This window comes from Hydra viridissima, unplaced genomic scaffold, assembly GCF_058129835.1.
Source record: "Hydra viridissima isolate aposymbiotic clone 2 unplaced genomic scaffold, HvirCarnegie_v1 scaffold_1, whole genome shotgun sequence".
In the NCBI taxonomy this organism is placed as follows: Eukaryota; Metazoa; Cnidaria; class Hydrozoa; order Anthoathecata; family Hydridae; genus Hydra; species Hydra viridissima.
The window spans coordinates 4,850,779-4,870,627 of NW_028324300.1; the positions used below are offsets into that span (position 1 = coordinate 4,850,779).

Consider the following 19,849-nt stretch of genomic DNA (forward strand, 5'->3'; position numbering starts at 1 on the left):
TCATCGCAGGTTCACATATCGGGTTAATTATAACTCGCACTTTTTCTTAAGTAAAACATAATAAAAATTAATCAACTTTACATATTTTGATTTTTCAAGCAAATTTGTGCTCACACTTTCACGTTTATGAGTCTTTTGAATCAGACCCCCAGAAATAGATCAGGCTATTTCCAACAGCATATTTACGATTAAAAAATTTTGCGGTCAAATTTTCATTCAACCCCTAACCGATTTTTTTTACATTTCACAGTTTTAGCAAAACAAGATTAACCTTGGTCTTTTTAAAGTTTAGTAAACATTTAGAAGATTCACCTAAATGTTCGTTTCATGATGATTACTTTATTGATAATCGAGTCGTATGGGGAGGGGGGGGGGGGTTACACAAACAGCACCGAAAGGCTGAAATATTTAAAAGATAATTCGGTTCAAATCGAATATTGAATTGATGTTTTTAAAAATAGTTTCATATAATACATTACTAATCTTAAATAATAAACCTTAAGGTATCGTTCAGTATAGAAACAAATACACATTTTTACGAGAAAAACAAAAAAAAAAACATCGGAAAATAGATATTATTCGAAGAGTTCATTTATGTATGCAATGATGCTTTCCTAAGATAAAATTAAAATGTTTGCTCACAGTTTAAATTAAACACTTCCATTTTAAAATTTTAATATAAAGCCATAAATTTCACGCTAATAATTGTAAACCTATTTTTAATTGGATAAGAATAGTTATACGCACACACACACATATATATATGTATATATATTTATATATAGATTAGTATATACACACACAAAAACATACACACTCACACACAAGCGCATGCACACATTAAATAAGCATAAATATTCTCACAAAAAGATTTTCTCGAAGAAAACCACGAGAAAAAGGATTTTACAAATTGTTTTCAACTTTAAGTTAAACTAATATTTAAGTTAAATCACGAAAGAAGAAAAAAAAAAAAAAAAAAAAAAGAATAAATGAAAATCAAGAGTTACGAAAACTTCTGTTAGGTTACAATTACAGGTGATTAGAGGTTTTTATTCGATAGAAAAAAAGATAAAAATATGAATTCGTTTAAACTTTAGAAAACACAACTACCGATGTTTAAGTTGCAAACTTGGACGAGTGAATTTAACAACTGTTTTCATACGTTGGTTTGTACTATATGTCCATTTGAGAGTAGACTAGAAACCCATCCTGCGAAGTCGATGTTACTTTTTTCTGCATCAGCTTTAACCATCCATGGATGTTCCTAAGTTTGAAAAAGTTTAAGATAATATAAAAGTTTTTAATATAAATTTAAAAGGTATAATTAATACATTTTCAAAAGTTTTGTGAAAAAAAAACAAACAAGCTTTCATTTTTAAGAGTTTATTCGGAGTAAAAAAAATAAGCTCAAATAAGTTAAAAAAAAAAAAAAAAAGAAAAAAAAAAAAAATGGAGCATCTAAGTTGATAAAGTATAGTTAAAAGCCAGAGTTAAAAGCTTTCAAACATTTACCATTAACTCTTTTACATCTGGTCTTTCGTTTGGATTCTTTTTTAAACTAAATTAAACATTAAATGCTTTTTAGAGAGAAAAAAGTTCTTATCAAAATACAATACAAAATAATGTGCATAATTGAAATTAAAACCACACTTGTTGTGTGGTTTTAACCTCAATTATGCACATTATTTTGTATATATCAAATGGAGATCATGTCTAAAATCAGATCCTATAATATGCACCATAGGATGACAATTTTTTTCTACTTTTTAACTTTTTCTGGAACACCGCTACGTGAAAAACTGTTCTATGTCACCTTAGAAGATCACCAAAAAAAGGTTCATCACAAAAGTCGAAGAGGAACAGCTTTATGTAGAATTTGGGTTTTATGCATAAAACACATTTTTCACAGCTTTTTGTGGTATAATTTCAAAAAAATTGGTATGTAAAATTAAAACAACTATAAAAAAATACTTTCCTAATATTTTAATATATATTTATTAAACATGGCCTAATTCTCTCTGAGAAATGTTTGTAGATGTTAATTTGCAATGTTGTCTGACTATTAATAGGATATTTTGTCATTGTTCTTCATTTTGAGATGAAAAATTGCTGGACTATTCCGATATTTCTTTCTGCACAATCATTTGTGACACATAAGTCTTTTTTTTTTTAAAATAAAAGTTACTGTAAGATTCAGAATCTTCTAAGTTGCCTTTAGTATGAATGGTAACCAATCTTTAATCTCACTAACTAAATCCAGTTTGATAAAAACAAACCAACTTTCCTCTTCAATCAAATCTTTCAAATGAGTATTATCATTAGGAACAACAATTGTTGGCTTTTCTAAATTTATAAGTTGTATTTCAGGCACTTTATGTTGAATTAAAGCTTCTAAAATGGCTGATTTAGTTTGAAGATCAAGACGTGAATCAGCTAAAACCAAAATAACTGCATTAGGAGACTTGATAATGAGCTTGCATACTCTTAAAGAGTGCATTACTTGCCTTTAAATTCCATTCTTTCTGTATAATTTGTACATTATTGAAAGCTCTAAAGTCATTTAAAACAGAATGCTTAGCAAGACTAGACTTCAAAAACATGGGTGCATGGAAAATTGCGATTATAAAACACACCTTAAAGTTCTTGTATTTCAATACCTTTGTGTACTATAGTTTCATAGTATTTCTGTCTTAAAATTTCTCTATTTAATTTTAAATCTTTCATTTCTACACTTAAGTAGTTTCTTACACAAGCAATACACTTAAAGGTGTTGTAGCAGCTATAAGGCTGTCTCTGGTAATATCATTATGATCAATAATGGCAGTTGCATGTGTTTGTTTTCTTTATTCATTTTAGATATTTGGACTTCATTGGAATTGTCTTCATTCTGTTTCGAACTCATATTTTAGAATCTAAATAAATTACAAATTATAAAGAAATTTTATTATAAAAGCTTAATAAGGACAGAAAATTTAGTAAAGAAAATAAATACCTGATTCTAAACATATCCTTTGCTTTTTTTGAAATTGGGTTCCACTTCCAGACCATAATCAGCTGAAAGATACTTATTGAATTCAAGGTATACACTGATAACTTCTTCATTTTCCATGAGTTCACATTTTCTTCTTGTATTCTTCATACTCTTACTGAACTCTCCATTCTCCTTTCAACTCTTGCTTCTAATTCCTTATCTCTAATGGGACTAATGAACTGAACTCTTTCATCCACTGACCTTCAATAAATCAAATATTTTCCATTATACTCTCTTTATTTTTAGGCATATTGGAACTCTGACTGATTAGTTCTTCTATGTTTGCTTTTCCAATATCAAAAAGACCTTCCATTATTCTTAAAAAAAAATTACATAGTTATATATTAACATGCATTAAACCTTGGTATAAAATATCATTATACAAATTTACATGTATTTAAAAAAAATGTTATACGTCCTTACTTGAAACTATAATTTTTTGTTCTCTGCTGTTTATCTTCTAAGTTAGTTTTTGTTGCTGTGCCATAAGCTGCTATTTGTTTTGAAGTTTTACAACCTTTTCAAGAATTTTTAATTCAGAAATTAAATAGTTTCTAAATCCGACGAATTTCCAGATATTTACTATTTTTTGGAGGAGTCAAAAGTTTTCATTTTATTGCTAACATGCAGGGTTTTCTTTGCATACCATATCAAAACAAAGTTTGTATTTAAGCTTTTTACCTAGAACTAACAAGATATTGGTCTTAAAACTGTTCAATTGGTAGCAAGCTGATAAGGTGGCAATTCTGAAATAGGTAATTTAAGGAGATAAAATGGTCTTCTAACACTTGTATTTAAATTATATAAAGAATTGTTTTATGTTTTATGTTTTTATTTTTTTGCTTTTACCATTCTCATCTGTAAATACAATACTTAATCAGTTTTCTAAAATCATATGTAGGCCTGAAATATTCATTTTATTAGTTCATAACAAAGAATAATTGAGCTTAATGTTAATGAAAAGTAAACAGATATTATAAAAATCAATTTTTACATAAAGCACTTAGAGTGTTTTCAGCTTTCTCAAACTTCTTTTTGAATTCGTAATGAGATGAAGAGAAGCTTTAAATGTAGTGGTAATTTAAAAAAAAAAAAAAAAAAACTGTCATCCTAATGAAAGTGTAGGAAAGTCAGCTCTTATAATATATATTCTTAAGCATAGGAAAAATATAAAATTCACTAAAAAATTTAGCAAACATTTAAGTCTTACCATTTATTGACAAAATCACAAAAATCATTTGAAAAATACTGACTAGGTAATTTAGGCGGTTCCTACAAGAGAGAAGTATAAAAAACAACAGCATAAAAAAAACTTCACCACAACTAATTGCTTTAACATGCAATACATGTGTGTGTGTGTGTGTGTGTGTGTGTGTGTGTGTGTGTGTGTGTGTGTGTGTGTGTGTGTGTGTGTGTATATGTGTCCAAAAAATTTATGAGGGCAAACTTTTTTTTTGTCAAAAAAAAAAGATTCTTTTAAAAACCTTTTTTATTAATCAAAAATTCTCCAAAGTACCATAGACCTACTAAGTTAACTGAAAGAGACAAAATGTCATTTTTTGCACAGTCCAATCAAATTCTGGAATCATTGTTTAAACTACTAATAAGCATTCATAATTTAACCAGAGAATTCAATGATTTTTTAAAGAATGTTACAATTTGCAAAGAAAAAATAAGAAAGGTGTTACTCATAAAGGAAGAGGATTATATATCACTATTAAAAAACAAATTTTGATTGTAAAAGACCGCCTAAAACTACTGAAATGGTGCCAAGAAAGAGCCAACTAGCCTGTTGAAGAATGGTGTTATAAAATTCTTAGTAATAAAGCGAATACTTTGAGGTATTAAATTGCAAAGGAAAGGTGTATGTTAAAAAATACAAACATGAAAAGTATTCATCTTGCTATATTATACCAAGATTACAAGTAGGCTGAGTCTCAGCTGGAATATGGGGATGCATTTCTTGCAGGTTTAGGTCTCAGCAACATATATACTGGAAGAATCAATCAATATAGCTACAAAGATACTCAAGAAAAGTGTTTAAAACAGTCAGCTAAAGTAATCTATGAAAGAATCAACTATTGAATATTTTGCCAGGATGACATTACAGCTCATATTGCTTATTAAATTCAAGACTGGTTCAATAAGAAAAACTACAAAGTTATTCATTGATGTGCTTTGTTGCCTCATTTGAATCCTATTAAGCATATATGGAGCTAGATTTATGGAAAACTTGCTGAATATAAATTTCAACTTAAGTTGAAAACCTTAAAAAACAAATATCAGAGACTTGGACAGAATTTCTAAATGATAATTGCATGAGATTGATTGGATTCATGCCTCATCACATCCAATTATGCATAAAAGCAATCTTAAAAATTAACTTTTACAAAGTTTGAGTTAATTCAATCCATTTAAAGTTAATTATCAGATTTTATAAAACCAATTTAATTGTTATGTCCCATTCTTGCATTTTTATATTTATAAATTGGTAAATTTCAAAATTTTTTAAACTTGTTAACTAAAGCTTAATAAAAGTTATTTTAAAAAACTTTAAAAAATCATTTGTTTTGACAATATTATCATAAAAAAAAAATGTATGCATGTATGTATGTATGTATGTATGTATGTATGTATGTATGTATGTATGTATGTATGTATGTATGTATGTATGTATGTATGTATGTATGTATGTATGTATGTATGTATGTATGTATAATACTCATTAATATAATGTTCAAAAACTACCTCATTTACAATATAGTCCAAGAGCTCAAAAATCGCCATTGATTTAGTCTCAGTAACACCTGGAGGTGCTTTTGTCCCTGGAGGCAAAACATGAGTGCCTTTTTCAGGATTCATAAATATCTGTATGAAATCATCTGTTGTAAGACAAGGAATTGGATATCGTCCTAGTGCAAGTTCTACAAGACTTAACCCTATACTCCAAATGTCTGAACGGATTGAATAATGTGTACCTTGGAGTCGCTCTGGCTAAAAACATTGGATAAACTAATTATAGATTTTCAATTAAAAATTTTTTATTAAATTAAATGATACATATAAAATTATATAAAAGTAAATGCTAGATATTGGTTTTAAATCCTTAAGAAATTTTCCATTTTGAAAATTCCATCCACAGAGAAAAAATTAGGCAGTCTGAATGCATTTTAAAATAACGTACTGACATATAAGATCTTGTCCCAACAAATGTATTTGCCATTGAATCAATGAGCTGGCCACTTACACCAAAATCACATAACCTGATCTCTCCCAAAGAATTTACTAAGATATTTGATGGCTTAACATCTAAAACCACCACCACAAATAAGAAAAAAAACTCAGAACATTTATTTTGATTCCAGCAATTAAATTTAATTGTATTTAACTAAGAAATTGCAATTTTATTTGTTTACTTTTAAGAAAAGATATTCATAAAATCTTACCTCTGTGAATAATTGAGTGCTTCTCTCGTAAATATGCCAATCCTTTTAAAACCTTAATTTACAACAAAAGTTTACTAGGAACAATTCAGGATTAGACCTGCACTAACTTTTAATCTATAGTTTAGACAATTGGTAATATTCAATAGATTATTCATTAAATTGTAAGCTTTATTTTATCTATTTTAGTTTATATTGTTAGTCACTTGATGAAAACATTAAAATCAAAATGAAGAAATTTCTCATCTTCAGAATTAGGAAGAAGATGAGAAACTTCAACAGTGTAAAAATCTTCTTAAAACTTTTTTAACAATATAAAAGCACAGCAATTTTTGTGCTGCTGCGCTGTCAACTTTCAACCATCTTTTTTGCAATAAAATTTTTTTACATGGGCTTTTTGGTTTACACAAAATGTTTAGAATTGAAGACAGATGTTTAGGTTTTGGCTTACAATTACTTTAGTGGCAGTTTTTCTGCTTTCAAACCTAGAAAACAGAAATATTAAACACAGAACTACTGCTTGTAATTTTAATAAACTTTTTCATACTTACTATTTAGCTAATCCAAAAAGAAAAAAAACAGTACATACACACTTGGTAGAGCAAGTCATATTATATATTTAAGTTAAATGTAATATTTGGCCTTTTTATGCAAGTATAAATGAAACAATTGAAAGTATAACTTACACATTCATATAACAAGCAAAAAATAATATACTATGATATACTATGATAGATAGGTTTCTATAAAAATAGTTAATAAGATAGAACTTTAAGTAATAAAAAAATTAACTTACTGCTAATGTGATTACACCAAGAATATTTTCAGGTATTCTAAGTGCTTTTTTTAAGATTAAATCCAGTGAACCTCCGTCCTAAAATTAAAAAATCTTAAAAATGGCACAAATGTATCATGAGATAAAATATAACTATATACCATAATACAAACAATACTAAATTAAATCTATAGCAAAAACAGTTACTGTGTCATCAATTTAATTTGACCATTTATTATTGCTTAATTCAAATGAAAAATGACTTTGAGTTGTAAAGTGGAGCAAAATGCATGGAAGAAAAACAAAAATGACATTTCTCTTTTTTTTAATTTCATATGCAACACTTCTTTAAATTTACCATGCAATACTTCTTCAAATATAAAAAACTTTAAAAAAAATCATCATATTTAAGATATAGTATGATATGCCAAATGCTCTGAAAAGCGTAAATATAAAATAGGAAATAGTACTCACCATATACTCCATACACAAAGATATTTCTCCATCATTATAGAATGCTCCATAAAAACCAACAATGTAGGGGGAATTGCATTCATGCAATACTTTTAACTCTCGCATTATTTGGTTACGAACAGCTGGTTTTATCTCAAGTCTAATGAGCTAAATATATAAAAAAAATTAACATATACAGTAGAAGTTATCCACGTATTTATATTTTGACTAATTTCTATTATGCATTTAGTTAGGATGTTTACTTATAATCTTTTAATAATCTTTTTCATATTACTGTATTTTAAATATTATGAAGAACATTTTTTTTATCATGTTCAACCATTAAATTGTTTATAATTTAATAATTAAATTTTTTTTTCAAAACATCTAGATTCCATTTATCATGTAATTGTGGATTAATGTGTCGTTACAAAAAATTTTTAACTTTAACTAAACAATGCTTTTGTTTGTACCATTTTATTGTGTATTTTGTTTGTACTATTTTATTGTGTATTAGTTGGTTTTGTGATTATTACATTGAAGAGAAATGACTTCTGTTGCAATGTCTTGAAATTAACTAATTAATTGCATTTGCTTCGTTAAAAAAAAGTTTTACTTAAAAAACTTTTTTGAGATACTTGTATTAAATGTTTTTGCAAAATTTAACTTTTCCATGTCAATTTTACCTTTGTTCAAAGGTTGAAGACTAGTGCTTTTAAAACCAGAAACCACATGAGAACATTTGAATGCTAAGTCTCTTGAAAATAAAATTTAACCAAAATGGAAGAAAGATTGTCACATGACCAAGTTGGTTCAAATAGTTTTGAACCATCTAACACCATGTTTTCATTACATGGCAATACACTCCAACATCCAAAAGCTACAAAATATGCAAGGAATGAGATAGTAAACAAACTAAATGCACATTGGTTAAAAACTTTAATAGCTCTTTGAGTACTTCAAGCTACCAAAAAATTAATTTTTATCAACTTGTTTAAAGACATCTGGTATAAAAACTTTATTGAATAAACAGATCTTTTTCCATTGAAATCAATTTTGAGCCTTTATAAAATATTTATCATTGGGTCCTCCTTTGTACTTGGTATTGAATGCGCAACGTTTAGATTTTTAAACAATAAAAGGAGTTAAGTAAAAACCATTTTGCAACTATCAATTGAGAAGATTATTTTGCATTATCTCTTGTTACAACTATTGGTTGTTCTTTCTACACAAAATTTTCTTGAGAATCAGAAAAGAAAAAAACCTTAACTATTTTCACCATTTCAATAGTCCAAATGCTGTCTAAAAAATCCTGGAAATCTTTGAACAACTATTTCTTTAACAATTGAAGATGTTTCTAATGTTGTAAAATGAGTGCAATGCTCCTGTTGTAAAGTTTCTGGTTTTCCTTAACCGTAGTGGGCAACACAAAAAACATTAAATGTTATCTCTTTAAAAGTTATCACCAGACAAACTTAACTTGTGTTTGCTTTTTGATATTGCTTCATATGCAATTTTTTAAAAACCATTTCAAGTAGAAAATGAGAGGTTTTAAAAAAAATTGATATAAAGTAAAACAAGTGTCATTAATTTTTTACACATTTTGCAAACAAGACAGACTTAATATAAGTTTATCAAAAGACAGAAATATTTTTAAAGAGAAGTTTTAAGTTAAAAAAAGAATTTTAGAAATGAATATGGAAACCATATTTGTTTAGCTTAACAAATTTTTAAAATTAAAAATCTTTGAAAATTAGTTTGAAATAATAAAGCAATTTTTTAAGTTAACAAAACGATAGAAATTGAAAAAATTGCTAAAAAAAAAAGTCCTACCTTTCTAGCCATGATTAGACCAGTTGGTTTATGATTTACTTTGAGTACAACTCCACCATTCCCAGCACCAAGTTCTTGTATCCGTTCAAAGTCTTCATCCTTTAATTCACCTTTTATTTTTTGTTTGTCGCGGAGAAATTCTTCCAGACGTGACTTTTGGTCTTCACTTAAATTTTCAAGACTCAAATCACCAAGCTTTAAATCAGCTATTACATTTTGTTTGCTGTGGGCATCACTTTTTAAAAAAAAGAAATTGTTAAGTTTTATTACTAAAAAGGTTTACAATTAAAGTAAAAAAAAAGAGCTGTAAATTTTGTAATTTTTTTTTTCTGTATTAAAAAAGCATATGAACATTACACCATTAAATTATAGAATAAGTCTTTCAAAATAAGACATTTTGATTGTTTTAATAAACATTAGTAGTGCAGCTGCACATAGCTGATATTGAATACTGTATGTAACACATTTTGCAAACATAATATTCTCTCCAATATGTGTAAATTAATATTTAGCATTTGTAAGAATATACATACTAAGGAGGCTTTGAAACTTGGTTCTCTTCAACTGTGTTCAGTGGTTTTAATGGTGCAATTTTTAAACCAAGCTTGTTTTTTTTACCTGCTGGAGCAGCCATGAGATCTTCTTATATAAGCTATAAATAAAGGGTAAACTGTATACTAATACATAAAATACAATACTTATAAGTACTATTTTTCTTTACAATATCACATATAATAACTGCACTTTTATAAATAATTTGACTGTTTTTTTGCTTATAACTTCTTTAAAGTATCATAAATAGAGAACCAATAAAGATATTGAATTTTTATTTCTTTTTAACTTGCTTTTAGATAAAACCTATATCAAAAACAATTCTAAAAATTAATTTTACTAGAAATTCTAATGGAGCAAAACAAGAAAGACAAAAAATTTGATAAGCTTAAAAAGTTCCAAAGAAAAATTACATTTTAGTCTTTTTTTAAGAAAAAACTATGCACTTTTTTGAAAGCTTTGCATCTCATCTCCATTGGTTTTATTAGATTGCTTCAAAATTGAATTGGAATTCTTTTTCAAAAAACTTTTAGTTTTTTTTAGGCTTTGTATTAAATTTATGTTAACTTGATTAACTCTTTGTCCATCCAAGCTTAAGTAGGTTTTTTTTAAATACAAATATCATCATGCTGACCATGCATTAAATTCATTTCATAATCATCCACACAATCATTATGCAAACTGTGTGGTTAGGAGCACCAATTTGTAGGAACTGCCATTATTTGTTTGAATCAATTAGCATGCCTTTTAATAAATCTATGTAGTTCTTTAGCACCTCTATGTATTTGTTGGTTAATTCAACCTCTATAGATATTTCATAAACCTATTTTACTTAAATTAAAGCAGCCCCAAATACCAATGCTTCCATCGTCAACTTTCAATGTTTGCAAAAAAAAACCACTGCAATTTTTAAACAAGAAAAGGGTATTTCAGATCGGCTCTTACATGATTAGCTGTGGAACCTTTCTCACATCTGGTAGTTTTTCTGGGCCTTCTGAATGAACAATGACCTTGGATGCCACTGTTCTTGTTAAAGTATTTCTGATACAATTCTCAAAAAAAAAACCAATCTTTATGCTACTTAGTTAAAGTGTTTCTGATACAATTCTCGAAAAAAAACAATCTTTATGCTACTTTTCTGTTAGTAAGACTCAAGCCAGACTTCATATTCATTACATGAGACTTCATATCCATTACATGAGACTTCATATCCATTACATGAGACTTCATATCCATTACATGAGACAGTTGCTAAGCCTACTTTATTTTGCCAAATTTCTTTGTATCTTTATTCCCTCAAAAAACCTTGACAAAATTTTTATACTAATCCAGATGGACATTTTATTAAAAAGTAAAAATTATAATATTACTTAATAAATTATGTCAAAAATAGTTGGTTTGAGAAGAGAAGGGAATGGAAATCAATGAAAAACAAAAAATTATTTTAAAAGAATTTGAATGTATCAATTATCTTGTTGCAGTTTGGCTTTGAAAAGAAGAACTTCAAAAAATAGTTACATGCCAATTTTTATTTTTTATAAACCATTATATACTTAAATGCAGGCATACATTATCCAACATATGGATGTTAAAAACATCTACTTAAAATTCACTTAGCTTAAAAGAAAGAGAAACGTTTTTTAGCAGAGAATAAAAATAATAGAATAAATACCCGGGAGTGAAACTTAAAAATGCATCAGCTTTAAGGCGTTAAGCTTTAAGTTAATTAATGGAAATAAAAGGTGCATGTTAGAATAAAGATAACTAAACAACGGGTTCAAGATTATGAAGACGTTTTCTCTGACTAGCTCATTACTACTGCCTGTCTTATCAGAAACTTGATTAAAAGTAATATTAGAAAAACAGATGGCTAAATACCAGTTACTTTTAGCAATCAAATATCCAAACAAAAAGTAACTCTTTCAAAGCTAAACAAAGTTACAGATAATCTTTAGTTCAAATGATGGGTTAAAAGACTTCTTTTTGAAAGTTTTATTATTAACATAGAGAGCTTTACTACAAAGCCAATAAGAAAGGATCCCACATAAAGTAACTTGATGCTACTACACTTTTATGCTTTGTAGCTACACGCATTTATAACTTAACATGGTTTTTATATAAGTATAGTTCTGAAAATGAACACATGGAGTCAGAACCCATGCCAAGTAAAATCCGTGCGAATTAGTAAATTGCGCAATGAGCAAAATAGCATATCAACAATTTTCAACTATCAAAAATGAATCATAAAGGCGTAGTCAGGCTTAGACTCTTTACGCTATTATCAGACTTCATTTTCAGTTTTTTTTTCAGAGGAAACACTAGCTAAGTTTTAATAAAAAGTATTCTAAAAACTTTAGTTTGAAAAATATTTTACGTAACTGTTATTTTACTGCAAAAATATTTGTTGAAATATTTTGAACTAATTTCTGAATTTTTGATGCTTACTTATAACTCTGCTTTTTTAAGCTACACTCTCACTCCCTTCTCATAATCTTTGCCTTTCTTTACAACCCTACTTTTTCATCGAGGTCCAATCAACCTTAAACAACCTTTCTTTGTTTTCTTTATTTAAGATAAGGGTTTTTAGGGCTGTCTTTTTGGCCAAAAAAAAAATAGAAACTGAAACAAATTACACATACAAATTTCCGCTAAAAAATAGTTGAGCCATAGAAAAGAAAAAAAAACTGCTTCCTTTATAGAAAACAAACTTTTATCAACGTATGATCAGTATGGGACAATTCTGTTGTTAAAGATTGGCGATGGAAAGTCTAACAACGTAATTGGTCTGCTTGCTCCCTCAATAAATTAAATATACACGCATTTTCGTTTGCGGTGCAAACCCTTTTAGTTAAACGTTTGCGGTGCAAACCCGTTTAGTTTCACGTTTTTAATAATAAAAACAAAACAGCAAATTGTATAAAGATGACGCTGAAGAATAACGACTTAAAATAATGAAAAAAGATCTTTTACAATATATTCCTTCGTCATTAGTCGCGACATTTTTAGCAAAGAGTATCTAAAGTTACTGTAAGGAATGGTTTTGTGTTGATTTTATTAAACTAATCTTTATAGCAGATCGAAAAGAAGTTTTCATTTTAAAACAGCCGGACACATGCTAAGTATAAAGAAAAACCTCAATTTTTGTTATACATTTAAAAAATGACACGAGATAGCAATCTTTTGCCATACAAATATAAAGTTTACCACAAATAAGTAATTTATAACAGAAGCAAATAAATAAAATTTGAAAAGATATAAGTATTACATGCGTTTTTATTGTAGTCCTTAATGAGCAATCGATGTAAATTAGCGCAATTATTGTATGTTCATTATTTGTTAATGATTCTCCTTAAAAGATAGCAAAAAATTAAAAATTAAGATGAAATATATGAATTATATTAGGAAGGAAAACATTTTTAATTCGTGATCTTTTTTTTTTTTTTTTTTCATTGTTGATATCAAAGCTGTAAGCCAGAATTTTAAAAATCGCAGATAATTTTTTTTTTAATATCACGATATCTTTATTTTGTGAACGACCGAAACCAAAATTTAAACCGAAAGTACCGAAAGTTCGGTGCAGTTAAAACTGTAACTGAAACCGAAAAAACAAATTCGGAAAAACAGGTCGAAATTTGAAAAACAAATTATTGCCAAAATAACATAAAACAACTATTTTAAATATACAATCACTGCAGAAAATAAATCTATGTAGTATGTAGTATAAAATACATATTTCTATATAAAATGTAGTATATAGTATATTCTATGTAGTATGCAGTATGAAATATATATTTCTATATATTTTTAAATACTATGTAGTATAAAATACATATTTCTGGTGAACCAATCATATTTTATTTTCATTTTTATTGGTTAGGGCTTTTAAATAAACTACTAAATTTTGCATATCAGTGCGCCATCTATTGGAACCAGACAAATATGCATATGGAAAGGAATTCACTACATGGTTTTTGGAAAACCAGTTGGATGATCTAGACAAAGTTCTGTGGACAGATAAGTCATATTTTCATCTAGACCAAACTGTTTACATATGGCTCCATATATAAAAGCCCATTCAAAATGTGCATCAACAAAATATCAAAAAGATGGCACTCAGCTGCAAATAAAAAGAAATGTGCAACAATTTCAACAAAAGATTGTGTTATTAGTTTTTTTTTCCCACAGTTCTGGCCACCGTGTTCACCAGATTTATCACTTTGCGATTTCTGGTACAAGGGCAATCTAAAACAGTTGGTGTATGCACCCAGACCACCTTTAACACTTAAAAATCTAAAGACTCAAATATCAGATACTGGCCAGCTAATAACTACCAAAATGTTGGACCAATGCATCCGTTTTTTTACTGATCAACTTCAATTCACACTGGAAATTGATGATGTTCATAATAAATGATATTCACAAACCCCGTTCCTATGACTTTTATTTATCATTCAAAATTGTTTGAATATTTGGAAAAATAAAATGGATCTATTTTTGTAGTGACTTATGGAACACATGGTATTTAAATGATCAGTATATAACATAACTGAATAAAAAGTAGAAGTTGTGAAAACATTTATGTAATTGAAGTTCACATAAAGAATGAATTAAGAACAAAAGTTGAATCAATTATGTAACATGGTTTTCAATTAAAATACTACAACAGTTCCCACCCAACATAAGACGATTTTAAGACATATGTAACTTATCTTTAACTCGTTTAAACTTCTGCAACTAGTTAAAGACCTAAGACAACTTTTCCACACCTCATTAAGACGTCTTCCGACAACCAGTCAAAGACGTCCTTAAGACATCTAAATAAAACTTCTTTCGGAATAAGCAGTTTCAGACGTCTTTCGGAATAAACAGTTTAAGAATAAAAGATGGACGTGCAGCGTTAATGTTTTTTTTGCAAACTATGCTTGTTGCACGTTGGCAATAATTATATTGTTTTAAACAAGAGAAAAATAATTCTATTAAAGTCTGTCAGACTCATCAAAAATGTTTGGACTCGTCTAACCAGTCATTTCGACTTCCTTTTGTTTATTAAAGATAACAGCAATAGAACCAAGTTTTAAGTTTAATTTTGTATAGACATTCTTAATATCTTAAGAAATAACGCGGACGATGAAAAGAAATTGAGATCATTTGCTCGACTACTTTAGTACCATCCCAGCAGGCACAATTTGTAAAAAAGACGTTTTATTTCTATCTTAAACATGTCTTATCTAGCGCCGATGCGAAAAAAACATATTTTAAACGAATTTAATATGAATTGGTTTGTTTCTGTCAAAAAAAAAAAAAAAATTTTTTTGTAATATATATATATATATATATATATATATATATATATATATATATATATATATATATATATATATATATATATATATATATATATATTATGATAGTGTCATGTATATGTATGCATTTATATACATACACTCAAGTTATAGCTTATTATCTTATACACATGTAAATACATACTTGTTTCAACTCACAAACATATGGTTTTCTTTTCACAAGAATCTTTCGTGTATCTGAAATATAGTCTCTGTTGGTAGCATGTTGAAATACAGCTATCTGAATGTCTTTTTCAGTATTCCGAATGTTATTGAAATGAACTGAAGAAGACTTTCAGTTAGAAAATAATTCTTTACATAATAGTATAAGTTACCAAGCATAAACTGACCAATTATTCAATTATTTGATCGCAATCATTGCAATGTTTTGATTTGGTTTAACAAAGTTTTAAATAAAATCCTAAGTTCCGCGAAATTCTTTTGGGTTAACCAAGATAGCGACCAAATTTCAAAACTGGCTTCAAAAAAGTCACGTTATGCCGTCTCCTGTGTATTAAACCCAATGATATATTAAGAATAACTAGATGTCTAACTGCCGTAAATCGGCATAAGAAAAAGTGAAGCAAAAATCGGCCATTATGGGGGGCAAAATCTTTACGCTATTTATCGAAACAAAACAAATATGAAGTTTATAATTTGTTAAATTTGCCCTCCATAATGGCCGATTTTTGCTTCAAAAAATACGCGGAAGTTAGACATCTAGTTATTTTTAATACATCATTGATTAAACCTCCTTGTAAAAAACATCTTGTCTAGCTCAGCTAGGAATAAAACGTATTTTATACGTAATCTAAAGATGACATAATATACCGACTTCGAAAGACGTTTAAAATATGTTTTTTTTCGCATCTACGCTAGATAAGACATGTTTAAGATAGAAATAAAACGTCTTTTTTACGTATTGTGCCTGTTGGGCAGGGAACTACTCCATCTATTATATTGCAGTAGACATCCAGTTTATGAATATTATAGAGTTTTCTACTTTTATGTTTAACAACAGAAATATATATAAAGTTAAGGATAAATAACTTATACTTAAAATGAATATAAATACAATGAAAAAAAAAATTTTTTTTTCAAAGATTTAAAGAATTTTGCCAATTTATGGCAAACCGCAAGAATAACTAAGCATTTAATATTAACATATGATTTACCAGCTATATATAAACTAAATTTTATTTGACAAAAACTTATGGGTTATTATGTGCTTTTTATAACAATTCAAATAATATATGAAACATGAAAAGCCAAAACATGAAATGTCCAGGTAACTACTCCATCTATTATTGCTATTTGCCGCACTTTGCAAGATGATTATAAATTTGAATAACTTTTTAAAAGGTTTTGCTTTATCAAACGAATTGTAAAAAAGCCTATAAGGACCTACTAAAAATAATGCATAAAGGAATATATATTATGGAGCTAACAAAATAGTCGAGGCAAAAAATGGCGACATGTGGGAAAAAATACTACAAAGATACACAAAAAAAAGGCTGGTGAATGAAGAACCAAGGAGTTAAATGAAAGCAGATCTTGATAAAAAAAGTTCATTTAAGCTTTTTTTATATTTCGCTGTACTTTTTTTAGTCATTTCAAAATTATTCTTTCAGGTCTATATTATAATTGACACACTTTGTTTACACGAAAAAAGTTCCCAAATTTACAAATGTTTATCTTAAAAAAATGATGAAAGTCTGTTCGTGCCGACAACTCATTTCCTTTACCTTGGTGTAATTTGTTTAGTAATTTGTCAACGCGTGAAGTAGTTACTTTATCCTGAACAGTCTTATTAAACAAATCCCATAAAAGCTTAAACTGCTACCACGTGATCAGAGGTTCTGTTTTAAAACTGTGGGCAGCCATTTCGATTGATTTTTTTGTTGAAGGGTGAAAATTTAGAGTTTGTCGGAAACTCGCATGGCTCGCTGATTTCTGTGGCCTCTTTGATGTAAAACAATAAGTTGCACATCCATCTCTTTTACGTCCATGATTCAATGTAAATTTTTGTAAAAACTTACTTTAGGGGCTGACGTTGTATGATAACCGTTATTACATATTGTGTAATAATAAACGCATTAAAGGAACTTGCTAAATTAAAAAAATTTTGTCGTAGTTTAAAAATCAAAAGTGTGAGTAATTAAAAATTTGTAATTTTCTATTACATCTTATTTTTCTAATCACGAAGATATTTTCAAATCAGTATCTTAATTTTCAAGAACTTTTCAAATCGATTACCTAATTTTCACGAAATTTTCAACTCGATTACCTAATTTTCATGAAATTTTCAACTCGATTACCTAGTTAACGAGTTTTAGCCCAAGATGAAAAGTTCCGTTTGTTTGAAGTTTCAGACTTTATTTAATTAACACCACATTTTACATTAAAGTTTTAGTTACGTAAGAATTAGGAAAAAAAAAAAATTTTCCGGAGCACGCAAACAATTATAGTAAAATTAACATTCGATGAATGTAATTAAAGGCAATTTAAATGCAATTGTTGGCAACAATTTCGATTTGCAGTCACATAAAGCGATTTGTTTTAAACACATTAATTCAATCGACAACGTTTGCGTAAAAACGTTATTATTAAAAATGAACATCGTTGACTTTACTTTTTGGTACGATTTTATTAGGTTCAATCAAAGAAATTTATAGGCTATATAACGCCTTGGAATATCACTAACAAACAGTGCTTCATTTACATTAAAGAAAAACCGTACGTTGCTTACTTTACTTTAGTTTGTATGGACAAACAATATTTACCACGACTTTTGTATTTACAAATACAATCATGAGGCAACATAACTATCCGTTCGTTTGTCAAATAGAAGGGTTTACAGCGATATTTGTGTTTGGTATTTTACCATTTTGTTGATCTACAAGTTTACGATGAAGACATAACGCCATCTTACTTTTCATCCGTGGTACGCATTGTGCCGTGTTGGGCATCAAGTTTTATGTGGGCAGTGTTACCTCGTTTTGGTTTCGGAATTTATATTGAGTATGGCAAAGGCACTTTTTGCGGTGTGGACAGGAAGAATCGAGATAGGTTCGTTAAAATTTATTCATGGGGTTTAGTTTTTGATTTCATTGTCCCACTTTTTTACGTAATCCAAGCTTTTCCAAATTATTCCGATAAAAGAGAATTACTAGCTTCAAAAACAATGCATTTGATTCCTAAGAGCAGCTTGTTTCAATTTTATCTCAAATTTAAATATTACAGTTCGAAGTGTTTACATTGAAACTATAAAAACGAGAATTTGCAACAAAATTTTGAAGATTTTTCTTTTTTTTTCTGGTAAAGAATGTGCTTTTTTTTATGTAAATAAACAAAACAAATTTTAACAAAAAATAATACGAAACATTGATTGAAGAAAAATAATATTAAAGAAAATTTGTTTACAGAGGATACAGAGAAGGGAAAGCCAGGTGAGGGGCAAGTCTTCGTTTGGGAGCATACACGCTTAAGACAGCGAATTCTGTCGACGTAAAAAAGGAGGATAGTTTAAGCAGGTTCAGGATTTTGGGTAAAAATGATTTAGAAAAATTCACGGTGATCAGAGCCTGAGAATAATATCACTGTAAAATTGAACTCGCATGGTTCGCTGATTTCTGCGGCTTCTTTGATGTAAAACAATGAGTTGCACGTCTATCTCTTAAGGTCTGTTCATTTAAAAAGCAGTCTAGCTCTTTTTCAGGGCTAGCCTGTTTACCGAGATCTCGACCGTGTCTTTTTTTCATTTTAATTTTATTTTACGTTTTTTTGAAGAAGAGAGTTAGCCCGGCAAGTAAGATCTTATTATTTTTTGCCGTGATCTCGTCAAACTGGCTATCCTTTTGCCCATATAAACATCCCTATATACGTCCATGATTACGGTAATTGTTTGAACCAAAGTTTCAGTCGAAACCGAACAAGTAGAATGTTGTTGAAACAAAAATTCCAGTTTCAGCCGAAACTTGTAACCGAAGCCGAAATTTCCCGTTCACTATCTATATTCTTCCATAAGAATTGTGAACACTTTCTAGTCTAGATCCCTTAGGTTTTCACAAACAATTCGTATTTATTCATTCACAATATAATTTTTTAAGGCAAATTTAAAAAAATTAAAATGCAGGGCTATCTGATGCAGGGGAAATGGAAGATTTGTCTTTCTTCCTCCTCCGCCTCCCCCTCCTTTTTCTTTTTTTTTTTTTTCCTTCCCTTCTTTTTTTGACGAAGATTTAGACGGAGTTAAATGTTTTTAAAATGTTTTAATAATATTCCAATAACAAACGCAACTCTGCCGACGTTGTTAATTTTAAGTTTTATTAATTTGTTCATACTGATAATTGAATACTTATAATTAGAAACTTTATTAGAGAAAAACATTTTTTCTTACTTAAATATCTTAAACATGTAT

The 19,849-nt window shown here is 28.3% G+C and overlaps 1 protein-coding gene and 1 long non-coding RNA gene across 4 annotated transcripts; both read right to left on the reverse strand.

Moving 5' to 3' along the window:
* Positions 1-607: 607 nt before the first annotated feature.
* On the reverse strand, positions 608-12,268 carry LOC145187809 (dual specificity mitogen-activated protein kinase kinase 1-like). 2 transcript variants are annotated; one of them, XM_090096730.1, is made up of 11 exons: positions 11,966-12,268; positions 10,069-10,187; positions 9,536-9,770; positions 7,724-7,870; positions 7,271-7,348; positions 6,478-6,529; positions 6,216-6,340; positions 5,780-6,025; positions 4,242-4,303; positions 1,513-1,558; positions 608-1,264 (listed from the first exon to the last, which is right to left on the reverse strand). In XM_090096730.1, exons 2-11 carry the CDS (start codon positions 10,167-10,169, stop codon positions 1,157-1,159), a joined length of 1,200 nt encoding a protein of 399 aa, XP_089952856.1. In that variant the 5' UTR covers positions 10,170-10,187; positions 11,966-12,268; the 3' UTR covers positions 608-1,156. The 2 variants fall into 2 exon arrangements, with proteins under 2 accessions (XP_089952856.1, XP_089952851.1); XM_090096725.1 differs by lacking the exon at positions 11,966-12,268 and adding an exon at positions 11,033-11,442 and having other exon boundaries at positions 609-1,264.
* LOC149892996 (uncharacterized) lies at positions 1,674-4,150 on the reverse strand. Of its 2 annotated transcripts, none has more exons than XR_016455260.1 (3): positions 3,455-4,150; positions 2,993-3,232; positions 1,674-2,912 (listed from the first exon to the last, which is right to left on the reverse strand). It is a non-coding gene; the product is annotated as an uncharacterized LOC149892996 (long non-coding RNA). The 2 variants fall into 2 exon arrangements; XR_016455257.1 differs by having other exon boundaries at positions 2,993-3,348.
* Positions 12,269-19,849: the final 7,581 nt, after the last annotated feature.